Source organism: Blennius ocellaris (genome assembly GCF_963422515.1).
Source record: "Blennius ocellaris genome assembly, chromosome: 22".
NCBI lineage: Eukaryota > Metazoa > Chordata > Actinopteri > Blenniiformes > Blenniidae > Blennius > Blennius ocellaris.
Window position 1 is genome coordinate 7,227,315 of NC_137671.1, and position 22,578 is coordinate 7,249,892.

Below are 22,578 nucleotides of genomic sequence, written 5' to 3' on the forward strand. Positions count from 1 at the left end.
ACATGCTGTGATTTACACCTTAGATCATAGCAGTCCTTTGTGCTTGGTTTTATTTATTAAAATCACAGTGGAGTTGTAATTTTTTTTCCCCCTTCACTTGATTGAGAAATTACTCTGAGCACTTCAGGAGTCGTCCATATCCGACTTGTCCTGCTGCTCGCCTCAGGTGGCGTCATTTAGGGTGGAAAAATAAAAAAAAGAATAATATAGTGAAGATTAATACAAGCAGAGATAAGTAGTTTAATGCATGTCCCTCACATTAACAGTCAAGCTGTCTTTTTGTCTGTGTTCATCCCTTCATGTGAAGAAAGCCTTAATGTATGACCACTGGTTAGGCCACACTTCTGAAGAAGCGATGGTTTAGATGGAGGTCAGTTGATTGAAAATGAGTCACACATCCAGGGAGACGCCGGAGGCCGTGTCGGCTTAAAGACGAGACGTCAACGTATTCATCTGCTCTCACTTTCATATTCGTCTCTGCTTCTCTCCCCTTTCTTTTTTTTCTTTTTTTTGCCCCCTTTTCTCTCAGACACACATGAGATTGATAAATTTCATCAGAGTCCATTTCAGATTGAATTTATGGTGCTTATGGGTTTTTAAATGGATTTTTTTTCGCAGAGATTTCAGATATGTGCAAGGGAAAGTCTTGCTACTGACATTTGTGTGGCTACAGTGTGTCCACGAAGGGAAAAAAAACAAAAAACATCTTAAGTGTTAATGGAAATTTCCGTAATTTGAACAAGACTAGGTAGACAGAACCTCAAAGTAAGTCACTAGTGGAAGACTAAAAATCTAACACTGTTTTCCCAGTATTAGCACTTAAAGGAACACATTTGTACTTTTGAGAGAAGTATCTCAACAACAGTTTCAATTTGATTCCGTGCAGAATCACTTGTAAAACATTAGAACTTCATTGCCAACCCGCTGATGTTGGCAAGAATTAACACAATATCTGCTTTGCCTCGGAGTGGAAACGACCTCGATAAGTGACTTTGCAAGGCTGTACATTTTCAGTTTTCGAGTTCTTCTCTACTGCAAATTTTAAATTCTTTCACGCCAATTAAAAATGTACTATCACACACTCTGGCACACACATTTCAGGTAGTTCCAACAATGTGAACGCCGATGCTGCAAAAGTGTTGTTGACTCTGTACCAGCATTAGGAAGTTGTTATAATTCTTTATTTGGTACATTGTAAGGCGCTATAAGAATATGAAGGAGCCTCCCTGCTTTGGCCATAAGGTGGCAGCTTTGCAATCTAACCTCTTCTATTATTTCCACTGAAGAAGTCGGTGATATAGGAACTCAAGCCCAACTTTCCACTTCTTGCTGCCAAGTAGCATTGAGAGAGCATGATGCTGCCGCCCCCATGCTTCATGGCACGGGACCGTGTGTTTATGATGACGCACGCAGCTTAGTTTGCGCTATACGTAAGGTCAAGTCGGGTGACACAAACGTTTAACCATTGTTATGACTTTCTTCTCGTGGAGTTTATAGAGTCATCCTCCAGAGTCGATCAGTTTTGTTTTTCTTGTCTCGCCTGAGCATCTGGTCCCTCTTCTGCCCTCTTTTTAATATACACACACACACACACTCATAAATAGACGCAGCAAAATGTCATCCTGGCATTTTCCTCAGCCCAGTATACAGCAAATGAGCTCTCATCACCTATTTGTTTTTGTCTTAACGGGAAGCCTGTTGTCTGTACTTAATGGGACACAGATGTCCTTGTGTGTGCGTGCATGCACGTCTGTGTGGCTCAATTTATTTGTGTCGCAGAGTGGATGCAGACCTATTTATTCATATTGAGATTAAAGCTGTGCGTTTCGGTGGAAATTACAGAACCGCTCGTAAACGTCACTTTGAGTTTCAATCTGTGTTCACAAACTTGTGCAGTTTGTATAAATTATTATTCTTATTTTTTCTTTCTTTCTTTTTTTTTTTAAATCTCACAAAGTGATCCCCTAAATTTATTTTAGTTTGCAGACACAGATTAGTGTCAATGTGGGGGAAGGAAAGTGAGGTAATTTCTTTCTCTGAGCTTTGGTGGTTTTATTCAAGGAGATTTCCTCGTCTGATCCGCTGAGACTCCCGAGTTTAAAACGTGAGCCTGTTGATCAGACCTTATCTCCACATGCTTTACCCCACAACACTCACAGCAGCCCGAGCTGAAAGGCCTGCCTTTCTTTCTCTCTGTCAATGCAACTCTGTTTTTTTCCATTCTCACTGTTTTATATCCAGTTCTGGATTTGAGTCTCGCAGTCATTACCTTCAGTTACAAAATAGAGTCCCTCGTCCCAATAACACTTTTGTTCCATCAAATCTTTTATTTATTCTTTGTTGTTGAACATGAACATGAACATTGTCTTCTTCTCAATCACTGTAATAATTACTTGAGTTCGAACGAATGTACTCGGCTCCTTTGTGAAATTTCTTAGGAACCATTGGATGGATTGCTTCACTGTGAGAACTGTGACTGAGCCAAAATATTAATTTGAATGGATTTGCTCTTAATTATAATTTTGCTTTGGTTTCTAACCACATGCCTTCCAAACTAATACAACTCCACAGGCCTCTTGTATTGTTTTTCCATGCTGGCGCACTAAACCCACTGAAAGTGTGACTATTTGTATTTTTGTCCTTTTGTGTTTAGCTCAAAGCACTTTCATGGATATCAGAGAGAAATGGTCTGCTGTCAAAAATAACACGCTGCTTCGAATGTTTAAAGTTGGCTCAACAAAAATGACGTCCAGCAATAATTAAATCCACACACCTAACATGGTTATTGGCTGCAGCTTTGACTAAGGCCTTGTTTATATGTTTTGAAGTGAAAACAAAAAGCTTTTGTTGCGTTTTGTCTTTTCACACAACAGCAGCGCTCAGAGCCACCGAACTTTATAAACACAGCTCCCAGAATGGACCGCAAAGCTTTTGTCAAGTAAACAGAGCCTTAGTTGATATTCGTGTGGTGTCCCTACCTGTCGTACACAAAATAAAAAAGAGAATAATGTTCATTGTAATAATGTTCATTGTAAATATGCTGGTCAGCTTTCATTATGTATATTATTTTGCAGTATCTTTTCATATAAACCTTATTGTGTTTTGCCATGTTGCTTCAGCTCCTGTCAGATGCTTTTACCTTTTTAAAAATACAATATCTTCCCATTTGGGATGATGTTTAGTGACACCCACAATCTCTGGATATCAAACTGACAGGTGGGCCTCCCATGGGAGAGTGACAGCAAGCCTTATAGGTGTGAAGCAGCATGAATATTCCTCTTAAGTATTTAAAAATTTGATTAAAACTTACATTCTCTGAATTAAACGTATTCAATAATCGTAATGCAAATGTAAACATTTACATTTGCATAGAAATGTCATTCCAGACAGTTGTAAATTATATTTAAACATTTACTGGATATTTTAATTTATCTCTGCATCCTGATAGCTGCTGAAATTAATAAATTATAATGTGAAAAACATGGGAAAGCTTAGCATTCGACCAAAATTAGCACTTAAGTGTTTGTATACCCACATAATAGTGTATGTAGTCGTATTTCCACCAGCTGGTAGAAAATGTGTTTCCTTGACATAAGGATTGATATGAAGTCCCAATATAGTTTGCTTGTTCTGACAAAAGCTTGTTTTATTCTAATAGCATCAGTGCATTTTTTTTTTTTAATCAACGCCAAAATTCAAGCGGCTCCCACTAAAGAAGCTCAGTTTGTCTCGATGTAATTAAATTTAACTTGGCGAACCCAGAGACATGACTGCTTCAAGTTCATGAGATGGCGCACAGACGCTTTGAACAATCAATGAAGACCACGGTCTTGTCGGATAAACAGAAAGCAGCCTCCGCTCTTTCCAATTTGGCACACGCATGCATGCAGGCCACACATGCACGGCAACATAATAAAGGTTTCCGAGCAGTTTCAATCAATCTCCTCATTATTACACTGAATGGCTCCTCCAATTTCTCCAGGCCTGGAGGGAAGGTTCACTCATTGCAGCTAGTTAGCACAGTGCAACATTAACAGCTTGTCTTTGTTTTTTGTTTTTTTTTATAGCTGTAAATTATTGCCCTGATTGATTTGAGCTTGCGAGGGTTCAAACAAAAAACGCACATGTTCCTGAAAATATCTCAACAGGTTGTCGAAGATTTTTATGGCCTTTCAAAACTGGCGATATTAGATTATGTTCCAGGTTCAAAGTGCAAATGTGGGAGTTAAAAATGTGTTGAGTTCAGTTTGATCCATGCAGTTTTCTGATCTGCTCGGGCACGTTAGTACAGCTTTTGGAAAGGAGAGAAGAAAAAAAAAGTAAAAAGGCTGAGCTAATTGAGTTTAATGTAAAATGTAGAGCGTGAGGAGCAGCGGTGTATGACAAACTGCTTGCAAGTTACTTTCGCCGAGACCTGAGAGGGAACGCGAATGATATATTCACTTTAATATTTTTGATTAAAAAAAAAAAAGCATGTGGAAAGTCATTTTAAAAAGGATAATTCATGCATTGTTATCGAACGTAGTAAAGAGGGTGAACGGCGAATCTCCTCCTGGTTTGTGGGGTTGATTAATCCGCACGGATTGAAAAGCAGGAGTGCGGCACTCCCGGCGCAATCTGCCGTCCGCTGTTCCACCTTGGCAGGAGCTGACAGGCCCGCTGCCGAAATCTCTCTAAATGACAATGTAAAAAAAAACAAAAAACAACTCTACTCTCTTGTTTGTCAGGGTGTTTTTGCAAAACTGTCTGGAAATTTTAGAATGGCGTGTTTGTGGAGGATTTTTATATGAAAGTTACCTCAATAGTACGCTAAATACTTCAAATTCGAGACGCAACCACACCGCAGCAGCCAGTCGTGTGACATGTTGACTCATACGGAACTGCTGGAGCGCTGGGCAACTGTTGCCACTGCATTTGACAAGTAGAACCTTCATTAATTATGCACCAGCACATCTTCACAGGCGGACCCCGCTGATCATGGCCATCCAAACACCCTTTCTTTGCGATTTCATTAGCAAGCACACCAGAGTTATGTCCGTCACGAGGAATCCTCCTAGTGACCATTAATGTGAGGCCAAGCATTAATGTGAACACAAAGCCTTTAGTCCTGTGTAAATGGCTTTTTTTTTTTCTTTTCCTATTTCAACGTGACACGCGAGAGAGCTGCTCGAATGAAGGAAGTGAGAGGCGGAAAAGTGCTTTAATTAATGACGTGTGAAAAAAAAAAAAACTGCGGACCTTTTGTAAATGTCAGCAGCTGTCCTCACTTCCGTCGCACATGGAGCACGCCTCGGGTTCGGGGGGGACCTGGAGCAGAAGGGGTTCTCCAAAGCAACCACAGTGTTTGGGACAATGTTTCAATCAACCCTGGCATTGATTTAGGATTCTTTCTTGAGACGTGAGGGCGGTGAGGATTATGTGGGAATGAAACATTTCTAGGCACATTTATTGGGGGATAACTGAATAGCTACTGTGTTTTGCTCAGCTAAATATAAAGGGAGATATGTCATCATGGAGACATGCAATTAGCATTCTCAGCAGGGTATCGGGAGAAAATATGTCAGTATTATGCACATAATAAATGTGTCCTTTTAATTGTATGTGTCCGACTGCCTGTCTGGAGAGTAATATTACCAGTTTGTTCTTTGATTTGGTCTAATATTTAATGTATACCCTCGAAAAAATACCAAGTGTTGGGTTTTTTTCTCTCTTTTTTTTTTTGGTCCACTTCTTTCCTCCATTTTGAAGTGTTTAATTCAACTCATCCATTGTCCAAAGCTGTTTGATTTTCCCTCGGTGACACCATTTGTGGTAAATCTCTCTAAAGTTTATTTTTGGAAGAGCAAAACTCTAAATCCATCCAGACTAATTATCAGAACAAAGTGCGTCCCTGTCGAGACGCCAGGACAAATGCTGGGCAAATTGGAACTGTCCCCGATTTAATCTGGACATCTGGTCACTCTAGATGTTTTACTCAGCCAACCACAAGTGCTGCAGAGTACTGCAAACTGTGCGGTCAACAGGGCCGTCTACTGGAAACAAGTACTTTCTGGATGCAGTAATAATTAAATGCAACAGTGAAATATTGATCAAAATCCAAGTGGGAATTTTAGGATTTTCAACCTGAAGCATTTTTGACCTTGCTTGTGCTAATTGAAGTTTATTTTTCCCAAGCTGTGTGTGTGTATGTGTGTGTGTGTGTGTCTCAGCCATAATGAGTTACTCGTCTGCACACACACACATCCTGTTTTGCTTCTCCTCCCACCTGCATGTGTGTGCATGAGCGATAGCGAGTCCCCATTAAGATCAGCACCTTGCAATTTCCCTTAAAGAGGCCGGTCCCTTCTGATTAATTCCATACTTTTCGCCCATTTATCATGACAAGACCTCCTCATTTTCTCTCCGCAGAACTTTTTGTTCCCTAAAAACTTGGGCCACGTATCAAGCCGGCGCCGTCCGGGGCTCGCAGCCTTTCTGATGGATGGCACTGTAGTCAATAGTGTTGAAAGCGAGAGACAAGGCCACCCCCGGTAAACAACTTTTAATAATCACCCCCCCCTCCCCGTTGATTGAGTGCCGCGGCCGTCATGGCATATGAATGCATTTGTGCCAAAACGAGAGCAAAGAAGGGGGAAAAAATGAGGGGCAAAACAGAGGATCTAATTGGGTGGAAGTAACTCTGTAAACCCACCCCCCTTTGTGGGTCTTCTTTTTTTTTTTTTTTTCAAATACTTCTTTCATTGTTCCACTTCCACCTTCATGCCCTCCATAATCGACAACCAAAGTTTGCCTTCATGCTCACGACTTTTGATGACCAAGACGCACATTAGTTATGATGTGGCATTATTAGGTAACGAGTGAGTGAGATTCCACGCGTATGTTTTTGTGCAGGAACGTTCTTTTTTATTAGATCTCTAACTAGCGTTCTGTCTCTATAACTGCAAGCTTGCCTTTGCCCGGAGTCTCTGCGAAGCATTTATCAGCTCCAAACAATCTCGAGCGAGGTGATTAGCTTGCTTTTCTGAGTGCCATTACCAGCATCATCATCGACTGAGGTTTATCCTCAAGAGAGGCAAATCGAGACGGGAAGAATTTTAGTTTTTATGGCTTCTTTGCCCTAAGATAACAGAATAACAGGAGTTGCTCTGTCAGCTCATAAGCCAACTGCGCGCCTCCCTTCTCGACTCGGTTAAGACACAAAAATGCCAAATAAACAGCATTATCGACCCGCTTGTAAAGAATAAACAGACTGCGGCTGCTGCAGGAGGACGAGGAGAAACGCATATTTAAGAACAAGAGGAGAAAGGAGTGTTGAGGAAAGGCCTGGGTCATGAACTCAGACATGAATATTGAATTTTAAATTTAAACGCTCTTATATGCAGTCAAAGCAAGAACTGCTTCTTGTTATTTTTATTTTTATTTAATTTTTTTTTTACTGGATCCTGAACTCATGATTAGAGGGCATTAACCTTTCTTAACTTGGCGAATGTCAGAGTTAAACAGCTCAGCGAAAACGTTTTTTTTTTTTCTTTCTCTTGTGTTGAATTTTTGCGTGTCGGAGTTCAGAGGTGCCTCTGCATGTTAAATTGACCATGAAGCCTGTTCATTTCATGCGGTGCCCATCAAAACGCAGACACACAGCCAAGATAGGCTCATGAAAACAAACCCATTTGCCAGTTTTTAGGCGGCAGTGGCCGATACTGTGAGGGCACACGGTTAGCTGTCGACCGCAGGTGAACTTTGAAGTCGAGTGTGCCGCGGAGTGAAACTCGTCGAGCGGAGTTGAATATCACTGCGAATGCGTCAGCGCCACAGATGGAGCGAGAACAACTGTATTCGTTTTTGAATCTCTTCTGTCTGCCTTTTTCAAAAGGTTATGAAGTTTTATTACGCTAGTGTTCGCTGACACCAAATGTATGTGAAGCTAAATCCCTCTGACTTCCAATAGGGGGGGGGGGGAATCTAAGGCCAGTTTTATCTCCTCATGGCAAAACATGCATAACCTCTTCTATTGTGTTGTGATTACTAAATCCATTAAAGCAACTTTTTCTTTAAGGTCAGGCTGTCCAAATTAGACACCTCGACACTTCCACCTACGTGTGTGATTTCATGTTGACTAAAAGCTTTCAACCAATCTCTCAACCTTCGCTCGTGCTTTAATCTGATTAAAACTCCCACAATATTCAAATTACCAGCGCAACCACATTTCCACGGTCTTTTTACTTTTATTAAGTTGGACCCTTTGTAAATCGGCTTCATTTCCTCTCATATTATGGCGACCACACATTAGACTTAAGCCGTCTGAAACAGAAGATGGGCCGTCGTGAAGACATCTTTTGTTGCGGCTTAAAATCGATGGTCGGACTTAGTACAGTGAAATGGATCCATAGATGGCCAATGTTATGGTCATCATTTTCTTTCTACACTTCTTTGATATCGCTACCACTACCAGACCCGTTGTCTGAATGTTCAACCCGATCCTGGCGAAACAACCAAGTCTCGTTGACCAATCCCGAAAAAAAGACTAACTTTGTAGAGCTCTGGCAATAGAAGCCTTGAATATATCAGATTATCCAGCTCTTTTCACAAGCACAACATTGTGACAGTGCAACGTCTTTGTCCTTACGTTTCAAAACATATTTCCGAAGACTCTAGACCATTGGTGTCAAACATAAGGCCCGTGGGTCAAAACCAGCCAGCAAGAGGCTGCAGACCAGCCCACCGAACCTACCACCAAGCAAAATGTAAAGAGTTCAAAGAAAGCATTGATTCCCCCCCCCCCCCCCCACCCAACACATTTCTTAAGACCTAAGCTGAGTGCCTTTTACTTATTTATTTTTTATAAACAAGTAATTTGGCCATTCTAACTATGTGAACTTACTGCTTGCCTCGCACCTAATGTTGAGAAACCAGTCTCGCACCATTGTTGGTCTGTAAAAGGCCCATAAAATCATTTCATAATTTTGCAGATTAGCGGTAACAAAGGCTCATTAAGATAAAAGCCACATTTGCATGTATTCTTTTTAATTTCCTTTGGCATTAAAATGACCGTAGTAATCACCGAGACCACATCACAAACGCTTCGGTCTACCGCATATTCATCCAGCCAGCTTTTTTTTTTTTTAAACCAGTCAGCTCATCTCCGAGGCAACTTGGCTGTGCCATCCTGTGTCAGCTCTAACCTCCACATGCTACAGTGCCCTACTCCTACATTAGCACCCACTGTTTGCCAGAGTGCCCATTTTGTGTAATTATATGAACTACAGCAGGCTAATGGCCCCAACAGAGCAGTGCCTGGGCCCATTACACCTCAGGGTGCTCCAAAACACCATTACCACCAACAACAACCTGCGGCGTATGCCCACGTAGGTGTCGGTTTATGTGTGCGTGCACATGTGCATTCACTTATGTAGATGCGTTGGTTGGAGGTGGATGGACACGTGTCACAGGAAGACGACGATGACCACGAACAAATGCAGTTTTTCCGCACACAAATCTACGGCTGTGGGTGTGTGTGTGTGTGCAAGCATGCCCCCACGCCTGTCATCTCTCCCACGTTAATTTCTCCAGGGCTTTGATGCGTCCGCTCCGGGGAGCTGTGGTTGACGCAGCAGAAAAGACAGCAAGGCCACCTCGCGTGACCCGGGGGCAGTCACTGTCCGCACGAGCCCATTCTCGTCATCAATCGTGCCGCTTGGTTTTGAAGGAAGGAATGCGTTTTAATTGCGTGCTTTGTCAGTGTGGCTGTGCATGTGTGTGTGTGTGTGTGTATGTGTTTCTTGCCATTTGGACATTAATAGTATCTGAAGTCTCTCCAAATCCCATTTGAGGCCCTTCACAACTGATATCTATGTGTGACTCATGTGTAGCTCTGTGCTTATGTGATGTCTGTGGGAAAACTGGAGCCTGGACTTGCGTATCCTTATATATATATTGTGCTGCTTCCATGTGCTATATACGATCACTCAGTATTTCTATCACACGCCAACTCAGTGTGAACGTCTTGCCAGTGACATTTTGACACACGGACAAGGCGCTATGGGAGAACGAACCACCAGCGTTGGAGGTAGAAGAACATACGTCCACCAGAATCGACAGAAAGGAGGAAGATTTTATACCACATGTGTGTGGTTCTATGAGATGAATGAGTTAAAGTGATAATCATACAAAGAGCGAATAAATTCCACTTGACAGTGGCCTGGGCTGTTTGTGCGACCATTCTCATTTTAAAGAAAGTGCCTTAGCACTGACTCTATTGACAACCTGCTTTCCTGTCAGTATCAATAGCCATTAACCACTTTAAGCCTTGCCAAGCGTGGGAGATGGAGAGCTAATTGGCTTTTTTTTTTTGTAGTGTACTGTATACAGTAATGGCGAATCAATGTCTTTGTTGGTATTGTCGGATAAATGGATATTCATGCCTGAATAACTGCAAGCACCCACACGCCAGGGGCCTTACTCCATAAACACCACACAGACTTAAACATGCATCACTCCATTTGCTCTTTCCTCAAATGTCCTCATCGTCTCTGATCCCTTCCTGAAACACTGCAGCTTAACAAACGCATACGCGACAACGCATTTCCATTTCGTGTCTGTGGTTGCATTCGCATGTGCAGCCTCGCGGAATCACAATGAGATGCGTGGCCTCTCAGCGTGGAGTGTTTGCCACCTGTGTGGAGTGAGTGCGGCGTCCCCCCCCCCCCCGACAGCGAGACGTATGCAATTATACTGTATTAAAGTCATTAGCCCAACTAAAGTGATAGCCAGCAGATGGTTACTGTGCAGAAATATGCTCTTAATGAAGCTCCTCAGTCACCACGGGTGTGTACTTGTGTGGCAAAGCATGCACGGATGCACCCGTATGTGCTGCCCGTGTGTTTGAGCGTGCTGGGTGCGATGTTTTTTTGGCGGCGATACTCAAAGCGGCACTTGATTAGACGGTGGTAGCGCCTCCTGTAGGATAGCAATTAGTGCCTATGGTTGATTTACAGAGATGCACCACCACATGGTAAGTTTCATTACAACCGGTAATCCATTCTCTGCGGAGGTCAGAGTCCGCGAGCAGGAGGACGTTTTCCAATTTGTTAAAATGTTGCTGTACAGTTTGTTTTTTTGAGTTTTCAAAAAGCAGACTCCTCATTTAATTCTGCATCTAAATCGTGGGCTGCACAACAAGCCTGTAATTACTTAAAGCTGAGGCCGGTGATTTAAAAAAATGAATATTTTATTAACTCTAGTAGGAAATATTAAACTAACATTTAAGTTCCCCTATTTCTTCCTGTAAGGAACTTATCAACTACAGCCAATGTTCACATTTTCCCTTGTCATTATGTTCGCAGTACACTGTCTCCTGAATACTGCTGTTGCCAGGAGACGTGCTGTCGATAACTATAATGTGCTGCTCATTTGTGCAAGTCACAGTTATGCAAAGAATAAGACCTAATCCAAACGCATTGCATGGGTTCACTGTAATAAATACAAAAGGGGGCTTTTCATTTGTAACATGGTAAGTTTCAGCATTTGGCTGATCTTATTAGTCAGTCACACTTTAATTCAGCCTACCGGTGCTGTGACGTTTTTAGTCATGCTGCATTACTTCCCGAGTTTATGACTTTCTTAGTCATGCTATATTTGTCCCATGTATAGTGTGACGTGATTGGTTTGTTGCGTGCCAATCAGCAAAGATGTAACGCCATTAGGAGGTCACACAGGAATCGACCCACCATATTTTCAAAACCTTGTGTGGCAGAATTCCGCCTTTAATTTGTCGGATCTCTTGCTCATTCTTGTAGCAATTTATGTCTGCAGTCTTCGGTCCGCGAATGGTGAAATTTCATTGCAAAGTCATGTTGCACTTTAACACGTTAATGTGTGTGACTGCATTTAGTAGCCAGAAAGCATTTGATACACCAATTATTCCGTCAAGCAACATTTAACCCACCATTGGTGGACTTTCATTGCAGTCATGCTACATTTGACCAACTATTGTGTGCCTGTATCGGGAAAGGCAAACGTCTTAAGCTAATTCTCAACAATATGCTGGGTCTTCAGTTGATATTCTTATGTCGTTGCCATCACAAGCATCACGTCGCAAACAGGAAGTGACAGTCAACACGCTCCCATCGCCACCAGCAATTTAGATTCACCAATTAACCTTAAATGCATGTTTCTGGACTGTGAAAGAAACCCTGAGTACCCGCGAAGACCTACAAGTACAGTAATACGACTTTAATGTGACCTGAGCTGAGCACACTACTGCATCATATATAGTGAAGCATTTATTTGTTTATGTATATATTTATTTATGAACATGTAAAAAAAGAAATAAATAAAAAAAAGAAACAAACAACAAAAAAGAGACAATCATCCAAATGAGTCAAGTTGTAGGAAGAAGTCTGACTTTTTTTTAATCCTACCCCCTTTACATCTTTATTGTTATAATCACACAAAATATTTATTTGTTTTTATAAAAAAAAATAATAATAATTTTCAGAATTTGCGTCAATGTTGTTATATCCTACACCCAAATGACAAAAAAAATGATAATGTATACAGACAGATTAAAGCCCCTACACCCATAAACAGTGCAACACCATTACCCACAAGCCCTTGGTCTCATGGCAAAACCTTGTACCTCGCCATAATCAGCTCTTTATATATATATTTAAACTGTACTAAGTTGGAAAATTGTTTATTCTCTGTACATTATGTTCTCATTTGACAACATTTTTGCACGTATGAAAGCAACTCCACACACACACACACACACACACACACACACACACACACACACACACACACACACACACACACACACACACACACACACACACACACACACACACACACACACACACACACACACACACACACACACACAAAAGATCCTTTTGTGCAGATGAATGGGAAAGAGTGTACTGGTGTCCAACTATGTGTATATAAGAGAAGATTGTACACGGTGAAGGTCAAACCTTCCAGTGAAGAGAAATCACATTTTTGAGTGAAGTATTTCTTTAGCGTACCTGTCATTGTTAGTGATTACATGCTAGCGCTGCTGTACAGAAGACCAGCTCTCTTCATGGAAGAATTTGCTCTTGTCGCCGAAGTATGTAATCTGTTGAAGACTCTAATATATAGTTTCAGGCTCTTTATTTATTTATTTATTTTCAGTCTGGGTTTTAAAGCTTGACGCCTGTGGTGTCTACAGTAGATTTACCTTGCTGAACTGCTGCAGGTCAAATCGAGGCTATAAAGAACTGCTTTGCTCTGTCCAGTACAGGGGTCGGCAACCTTTAATGCTCAGAGCCATTTGGACCCGTCTCGCTCTGTACACAACACCCAAAGAGCCGCACGCATTTTATTTTGACACTCCCACAGACGGACCATGCCAGGACGACACGACACACAAAACCTTCTTCACTGCTGGTTGTCAACTTACAACTAATAAACTTAAGTACATGAACTCAGCAACAAAAACACAACACAATTATTACCGACACTGCAAACCTAATATAACCCCCAATAATTACATTTAAAACACGACAAACAGAAACTCCCATGATGCATTGCAGCTCTCAGCTCCTTTATCGCTACACATTATTAAAATGGCAGATATATGTGGGAGATCTGGGATTGTTAGAACCATGAGTGTGAGCGGTGTGGCTTTCAATGTCCTGTAGTTGTTTTGTGATTCACTAGAATTTGCCGTCACTCTCAACAAGTCCGCAATGAACCTCCTGGAACTGCCGGCGGTCCTCAGCGCAGCAGTTTTACTGTGAAAGGTACAGGAAGCTCCCGGCTTCAGATACCAGTTGAGCCGCTGTCATGACCTTGCAGCCGCAATTCTCCGTTCTTCGTGCCATTATTGTTGCGTAATGACGTCACATCGCTGCGTCGTTCACGACCCGCCTACATTTTACCACTCTTTGTCGCGGGACTGCGCTCTGGGTTGCGCTTTGCCTCCTTACGTCCCGCTCTGAGTTGCACTTTGCCTCCTTGCATCCCGCTCTGGGATGAACTGCAGTGGGACAGAGGCTCGAAAGAGCCGCGGGTTGCCGACCCCTGGTCTAGTAGATTGTTACACAAGTTCCAGGCAAAACCTTGGACAGTATTTTCATCAATCTATCGGCTCCTGCTTCCACTGAACACGATGAACATAATGTAACCAGGATACAGTGATGTTGTTCCACTGGGAAGCTTCTCTTTACTTGGTTCGCCTGAGGCGGTGGAGTACAGTACGGTAGGTACGTGGTGTCTAGCCCCGGGCATCCAATACCGTCAGGGCGATGCACAGAATACTTGCAAAACACATGTTGAAGAGTTCATTAAATGGAACTCGCAGTGCGAGCTTGTCCCCGTTTGTTTTCACTCCCCCCCCCCCCCCCCCCCCCGTCTTCATTTACCTTTTGTTTTAAAACGTAATTATGTGTATTACTCATTTTCTTGTGATTGGTTTTACGCACTATGTAAACAAGCCATCTCGCCCGCACGCAGTGTGTTCACTACGAGCAAATTTGGTGGTTTTCAAATGTGTGTGAGCACGAGAGAGAGAGAGAGAGATAGAGAGAGAGAGAGAGAGGCTGAGTGATGAAAGGGAAGAGCTGATGGTGATGCGCTATTGAATACAGATGAGAGAGAGGCAAACTGAATCCTGATCAGGCTGCTTTCTACACTTCCTTTCTTGCCCTCTCCAGTCCCTCGGAGTGAAAATACTTCAGAGGATTGTGTCTTTTCTGAACCACAGGAGGGGGGGGGGTGACAAGGTCAGCATTTTCAAAGTGAATGCCTATGTCTCTCCTCGATAAAGCACTCTTTTAAAATACCTTCTTTTTTTAACACCTAGAATTAACAAGCAGCTGGATGTTTGATGCGAGAGATTTATAGCAGTGTTTTAGGCGGAATCTTAAAATCCTGCTTTCTGTTCGACAACACTGGAGGCCAAGTTTGTTAGCATTTTTATCAGAGCGCCGTCTCCACCGGGGCTTCCAGGCTTTTCAAGGGCCTAAGGCATCTAAAAGTCGGTCAATAAAGTAATCAGCAGCTACTCTCTTAGTTTTAGTCAAGAAAAATATTTCAAAATCAGCTTCATGTCAAAAGAGATGTTCAACTGGGCTCCGCTATAAGTTATTCAGAAGACGGGGGGGGGGGGGACGCAAAGCAGCAGCCTGATGTGTGAAATCTAGCTTGGGATGGCAGCTTTGAGCTTAATTAGTTGAAGAAAACTTGTACTTTTCCGTCCTCACTTGGAATACAAATGCTTTATTTTTGGGGTGGGGAAAAAAAAAAAAGTCACTGAGGTCGCCTCGCCGGCTCATTAAAAGCGAAGGAGGAAGAAGGGGGGGGGGAAATTAATGGAGCCAAACACCTTCAATTTCATACAGAGGAGGGTAAACTAATACAAAGTGCCTCACTGTCGAAAGAAAATCCCCGACTTAAAGTTTTGTCCGCATTGATTTTCTCAGCAGATGAGTGCAGAATGAGCATTCAAGACTTTGAAAATGCTTCTTTAAATAATAGTTTGAAACTCGATTGGGCTTGTGTATTTTGAGCGCTCGTCGTAACGCGGCCAACATCCTTCTCGCGGTGGCAAACTGCTCCGGAGTCACACGAGTGTCGACACCGCGGGCCCCCCCCCCCCGACGTGATTCGTCCTTCAATGTGATTATCAACACTGTGATTGGTTGTAAACCCTGTTGTCACGGCAATGATTTCAGCCTTGATGATGAAAGCTCCCGGGACACTGATCCGTAACACACACACACACACACACACACACACACACACACACACACACACACACACACACACACACACACACACACACACACACACACACACACACGATCAGGCTGTCTCACTGCTAACCAGTCTCATTCCCCTTTGAAAGAGAGGCATTAGTTGGTGAGATTGAACCTGCAGTGTGTGTGTGTGTGTGCGTGTGCGTGTGCGTGTGCGCGTTGCCGATGTCGATCTTTTTACTTACCCGGTAATGTACAGAACAGGAATCTGGGGAAAGGCTCGAGCTCCAACACATTATTCCTGACACTTTATTCTTTCTTTCCTGTTTTTTTTTGTGTGTTTTTTTTCCATTCTCTCACAGTTGTTATTAAACCACTTTGACTGTTAATAACATCGGTGTCACACTCAGACACACAAGCCAGAGACAGAAAGCAAATGTAACTAACTATCTGCCACACCACCATTACACTCTGGGATCTGAAGAATACATGCAACCTGCAGTGTAGATCCCTTTAAAATCCCTATTTGGTTTCTCGTTTGTATTTTTGGAGTTAAAAAATGTCCTAGACTTCATTCATATATCATATTAACAGTAATTACAATTTTCTATTCCATTTTGTGCTGTTCAGACTGGCCAATCCCAGCTAACTCACTGAATATATTTGCTTTATACACACTTAAATCAAGATTTTAGACATTTTGTTTCTTGATTCTACATATTGGGGGAATTGTTGAGTAATTCATTCTGATCACTGGCATCTGATTCTCTTTTTTTTGTGGTTGGGATATATTAGCCAGCAAAAGTAGATGTGTTCGAAAGAAAGATAACGTGCAGGTTAAAATGTGATGGATTGACAACAAGCGGTCCAAAGAAGAAAAGACGAGACTCACTGATGTGGGTTTGAAGTGAAGCTTTCCCAGTAGAAGAGCTTGTGTAGTTTCAAATAGAAATGCAGCAAATATGTCAAATTGAACAATCTCCCAATGTTCACAACCAATTTCAGGAACCAAATGTTTTGATGTCATCTGGATTTGGTTGGTTGCTTATTGAGAGAATTGTTTTCACGCACTGGTGATCGCAGGTCTTCTTACATGTGCGCCCGGTAAACGTCCCCCTTCGAGCATTCAGGAAACCGTTAAAAGGCTCGTAAACAGAGATGAGCAAACCTTAAATCTGTCAAATGCAAAAGTCTTGTTTCTGCTCCATATCCCATATTTTCTTCCGGCTTTTCCCCAACCTAACAAACCATAAACCACGAGAAAGAAAAAAAAAAATTTATTGCAGCGTTCAACTTTACACGTTTCAAGCAAAAATGCATAATTTTTGCACTTTCTTTTCAAAAAACTGTAAAAGTTTTTTACAAGGCAATGTTTTGAAAACAGTGTCTGTTTACACAAACGCTGCAGTCCATGCAGTTGCGCTTTCAGTGTCTCCGAGTGCCGTCATGTTGTGGTTGTCGGATCATTTGTCAAGTGGTCAAGCAGGACAATATGATTTCTGAGCTCGAATTCCCTTCGAAAACACCGATAAATGTTGTCACTGCAGAGAAGTTAAAAGTTCTCTTTTACTGCCTTGAATGAATTCTTTCTTTGGCTGACCTTGCAGTCCTACCTGAGCACTCGTCGTGCTTCTACTTTCACTTATTACTGATGACATGAAGGGAAGTGCAGCCCTCCGAGCCAATATTAGTCCTTTTTGTCGTCGCAAGAGGAGAAATCAATTGTTAGAGATGGTCACAAAGTGTGAGTTCCTGGATATTGATCTGCTGCAGATTTCGTTCTATGATATATTTATCCCAGAAAACGGACTTCTTCTCCGTGTCTGCGTTCTGTCTTTTCTTATTTTCGAGTTTCCATTGTACTCCTTCACAGCGTTTGTTCTTTCTCCCGCAGGGCCTGATGATCCTCTTACAGAACCTTCCCACGATGCACTGGGGTAACGAAGAAGTGAGCGTGCTGCTGGCCGAAGCCTACCGGTTGAAGTTCGCCTTCGCTGACGCGCCAAATCACTACAAGAGATGATGAGCGTGGCTCCGTCCGGCCGCCGTTTCAACCCCCCTCCCCCCCACATCCCTCCCTCTGACACCTCCCCCCCCTAAAAAAAAAGTCGTCTGCTGGACTTAACCTCCTCCCATCATCTCGCCCGACGGAAAGAGATTTGAATCAACCGCTGACTGAGAGGACGCTCGGTGTAGCATTCAAACGTGTTGATGTGGAGCTGTTTTGTTAAATTATTTTTGTCTCTGATCAGCTCTGAAACATGCAGTCCAAACGAAAAACTTTTTTTTTTTATTACTGACGATCACGTCTCCTTCTCGGGAGTTTCGTGCGCCACCGCTTTCTGCTTCTTGTTACTTCCAGCACCGTGGCAATACATTATTTTTGTTCCCCGGCGTTAAAAAGCGAGGGTTTGCAGTAGGAGGGGTTTACATATCTGAGCTTCTCTCCCGCTCAAAACGAGCCCCGACTCTCCCGGTTTCACTTCATAGGCAGGAAGGATGAAGACGGACGATGAAGGTCTCCCCTCCCGGCAACCTTAAGACGCTTTAGGATTTTACAGCCTGGGTGACGGCGACATTTCGGCGTTTGAGCACGAGACAAAGTTGCAGCCAAGACTCGGATCGGCACAGGAGAAAGTAGCATTCTGGTCCCGCTTGTTTGGTTTCCTCGCACCAGCCTGCGTACGAAGGCACATGTCTTAACTATGGAGTGTTCCTCTTCTCTGAACGCAGGGCTACCTCAGGATACGTGAGCACCGAGAGCTGGAGGAACGCAGACATCAGTAACACACAGTAGGACAGACTGGGAAGAGGTCAAATCAAAGGTTGATTAGAATTAGTGATAATTAAGGAGCGCTTAACAGGGTGGTTAATTCTGCATTTTTGCCTTAAATCATTAAGGTCCAAAGCTCCTTGTTGGGGTTTTTTTTCAGTTGTGAAGAAAAGTGTGAAGACACTCGTGCAAAACATTATAATATGATGGTGTTTTCATGCTGGGTTTGTTTTGTTCATTTTCTTTTTTTTTTTTTTCCAGGTTTTTCTATTTTATGATGTTGATTTGCATCCGTAAGTATCCATTTAAAAGCAGTTGGTACGTGGGTTTTAATTTGAGACTCTTTTTTGGTAAAGGTACATCATTTTCTTTTCATTTGTTAAAAAAAATTAATAAATAAATGGATGAATAAATAACCAACAGAATGTGATGCAGCAACAGTCGGGATGTAATCCCAAGAATGTCTGTCAGCCTGAACGTACCCAACGTACTCTTGTCGAGTCTTGTAATACCGCTTTCTACCACATGTTGGTGTCGTGAGTCATGCGAATGGGAAACCGAATCATTTGGAACGGGCTGTGGATCTGAAAAACCACACACACACACGTCGCTCACGACGGCGTCTCTTTTCTCTGTAATGTTTGGATCCACAGCCTCTTTTACTACACTGATCATTCGCCGCTATTTCATTTTCAAAGTGTTTTTTTATTTAATTTTTTAGCTGCTGTAGATGAAGACGTCGCGGAATCGAAGCTCGACAGGCTGAATCGATGTCAAACACTCGACGCACCCTTTAATGTACAACCTCAGCTCTCCGCCGGACACTGGATGTTACAGTTGAACCCTTGTTGCACACGCGATGACTTTGGTATCACCATATTGGTGTGATGTCGGCAGGAAGAGGCGGCGGTGGATCAGACAGCTGTCAACATCTGGAGCCTCCTGTCACAACACTGCCGCAACCCATTATTGTCACCCGAGCAGGTATATGTGTGTGAACGAGAGCGACACAGAAGTTTGTCTTTTTTTTTTTTCTTAATGCTGTGAGAGCTGTCAGTCTGTGATCACATGTCAAGATTTTTTTTTTTTTGGTTTGTTTCTTTTAATATATTTACACAACCTGCGCCAGTTTCACAAATCCCTCATCTCCCTGTGCACTCAGACAAGGAAAAAAAAACTGCACTTAATTTAAATCTCTAGCCTTTTTCTTTTTTCTTTTTTTTTTTTTATTATATGAGATTTATTCTTTCAATCAGCATTTTAAAGATTCTTTCTCCTGGTAGTTTTTATTTTTCTATGCTATGTTTACAAGCCTGTTGAGTTGTGCCTCTGGAGCCATGAACTGACACCTTGCTCGTTTTTTTTTTTTTTTTCTTTTGTTTTTGCTTTTACATTTTTTTTTCTCAAATTTCTACAGCAATAGGGAAAAAGTTCTGAATTTGCGATTAAAATGTCAACTTTTTTATTTTTCATTTGTCTGTGAAAAAAAACAACTGGTTAATTGTATTCTGGGCTTTTCCTCCAAACTGATGGTTGAAACTCGACGGTCCGCTGAAGCCGTCTCACCCCTGAGCGAGCGGCGCAAATGTGACAGGAGCAAAAGATGCATTAATTAGCCATTTGGTAGCGCACTCTATACATTTGCGCGGAAAGAAAAATACCACAACGTGTGACGACTTTCCCAAATGTGCTTCGTGTACACAACAACAAACTTTGGATAACTGCGCCGGGTGTTCGCCCAGCAGCCACGGCTAACCTGCGCAGCATTCAACTGTTTCAACTTCAAATGTTTTGCCTTAATTACGATTTTAGTTTCCTCTTCCAAGGATCAAAATGATACTTTTTTAACAATTTAACTCACACAACTGAAAACTCCATTAGCTCCATGCTTAACTCATCGTTTTGTATTGAAGTGAACTGAGAACCTTTTTATTTATTTATGTTTTCCCTGCGCTGCTTGTTTCAAACAAACCGGTGATTGTGTGTCGTATATTTTCTTTTTTTTTTTTTACAAATAATCCAAACAAAATTGTACAATTTGCTTTAATCTGAGCAAACCTGAGCAATGAGAACAGACGCTGCATCTTTAATACACTCCACAAGAAGTTTATTATAAGTTATCGGGGATTCTTGCAACACGAAGCCTAAAAGCTGACGAGTTTACCGAATGAGGCGGCCGGCGCACACGAGGGGGCGTGGCCAGGGTGAGGGGTCTGCGGACGGTCAATGTCGAGTCTCATTTTTAATCCCAATCGTGGAAGTTATGTTGCCTTATTTCACGTTTTCATATTGATGAAACCTACGCTGGGAGAGGCGGAGGGTTGAGATGTGACGCCACGAAGTACCGCTGCAGCTCGCCTGTGTGTGCGTGTGCGAAGATATAAGAATGGACGCAGTCATTTCCCTTTAATCAGAATCTGCTGCCTACTTCCACTCTGATGGGGTTTAATAAAAAAAAGGTAGTTTGATAAATAAACATTTAGTTATGCATCTCAGATCAGGAGCCCAATATCCCGCCACACATTTTTTCAGGATACTTTAACAGCTTCTCTTGAGTAAAGAAATGCTCATGAACGAAATCCTCTCCTCATGTCTTTTGCCTCATGATAATATTAGAGCGTGTGGGTGACCGGAGTAGTGGTTGGTGAATTAAAAAACAAACAAAAAACATCAAATGTGTACAGAGAAGATTTTGAAACAAAGATCTGTAAATAGAAAGTGTAAATAAATCCTATATATGACAAAACAGTTTTGAATCTGTTGGTTATTTCGTTGCGTGAAGCCTCTGTTGCTCCTCTTGACGTGTTTGATTTAAGCGGGAACGCCGAACCCGCCGCCGTTCTTTGATGGATGCAGTCCAGAGAGGACAAGCGGGCCTCGGCTAGCGGCCTGAAGTTAATTGTATCAGTTGTGTTCATGCGCCATTCCGCGTGCATGCCAGCCAATAGGTAAACACTTCTCCTGTCTGATCCCTCTGGAGGAAGCGGTGGCGGTGACGGTTTCTTTTTCTGGATGTGTGTGTTTCAGAGGACGGGAAGGAGAGGAGACAGAACGACAAGGACAGAAAAAGAAAGGCCAGGTGCATTCACTTGCGTGTGTGTGTGTGTGTGTGCGCGCGTGTGCGTAGCAGCCCACAGCCGAAGCTCCCTTTTGCTCTCGTTAGGCTGACTGATGTTCACACAGGCAGCCAATTATGGAGCGGCGGTCACCGAGGACTCCAGTCTCTTCGTGGGAAATTAAAAATACATTAAAACGAACAATGGTCACGCGAAAACACACACACACACACACACACACGAGTAGTAGGAGACTGAAGGACAGGAGAAGTGCCAACAAAAACCCAGCTGGAGCTCCCCGTCCACCGAAAGAGAAATGGCACAATAATTAGCATAATCACATTTTCTTTAAAGTGTTCCTCCTCTTGAAGGCGATTTTCCTCTCTACATGTTGATGCTGTTTACTTTTTATTCCCACTGTATGTCACTATTATGGTATCCGGCTTCACCGTTTACCTCCCAGCGCCCTTTTAACTCGCCCAATTTACAGGCCAATAAACTAGTATTTAGCAGCCCAAGCTTTTTTTTTTTTCCCCACCCGTCCCATCTAAAGGCTCAACGGCTCGCAAATGTTAAAGCATTAGTGGGCTCACTGAGGGGGAAATGTCAGGACTTTGCTGCCTTCTCTATGCAGTCTGAAATCAATTTCTTTCTCTTCTTTTTTTTTTTTTTTTTAAACGACCTCAGCAGGAACGGCTTTTTCGTGTAACATGCATGTTTGAGGACGAGGCTCCAGGAAACTGTCAGTACTCGTGATTTAAAACCTGCAAAATGTGGTTCTTTTACACTTAAATTTACTGCAGCAACATCAACTATGTTGAAGTGGGTGTGTATTTAATCAATTTCAATCAGTTAATATAATAAACACATCTAAGTTATATATCTACACCAGTATCCCAGCACACAGTAACTGCGATTTAAAGCTACTTGTAAAAATGACACAACATATTGATCTGTTTTTCATTCCAGAACGAAAATGTATCTATTTCTCATATGTTTATGTGATCAT

At 42.3% G+C, this 22,578-nt stretch overlaps 1 protein-coding gene across 1 annotated transcript in view; it reads left to right on the forward strand.

Moving 5' to 3' along the window:
* tbc1d22a (TBC1 domain family, member 22a) overlaps positions 1-17,794 on the forward strand; it is a 133,549-nt gene extending 115,755 nt beyond the window's left edge. Inside the window, exon 15 of the mRNA XM_080518698.1 lies at positions 17,635-17,794. Within this exon, the coding sequence (XP_080374824.1) occupies positions 17,635-17,763 (129 nt within the window). The 3' untranslated portion in view covers positions 17,764-17,794. The remainder of the gene's footprint in view (positions 1-17,634) is intronic.
* The last annotated feature ends 4,784 nt before the right edge of the window (positions 17,795-22,578 follow it).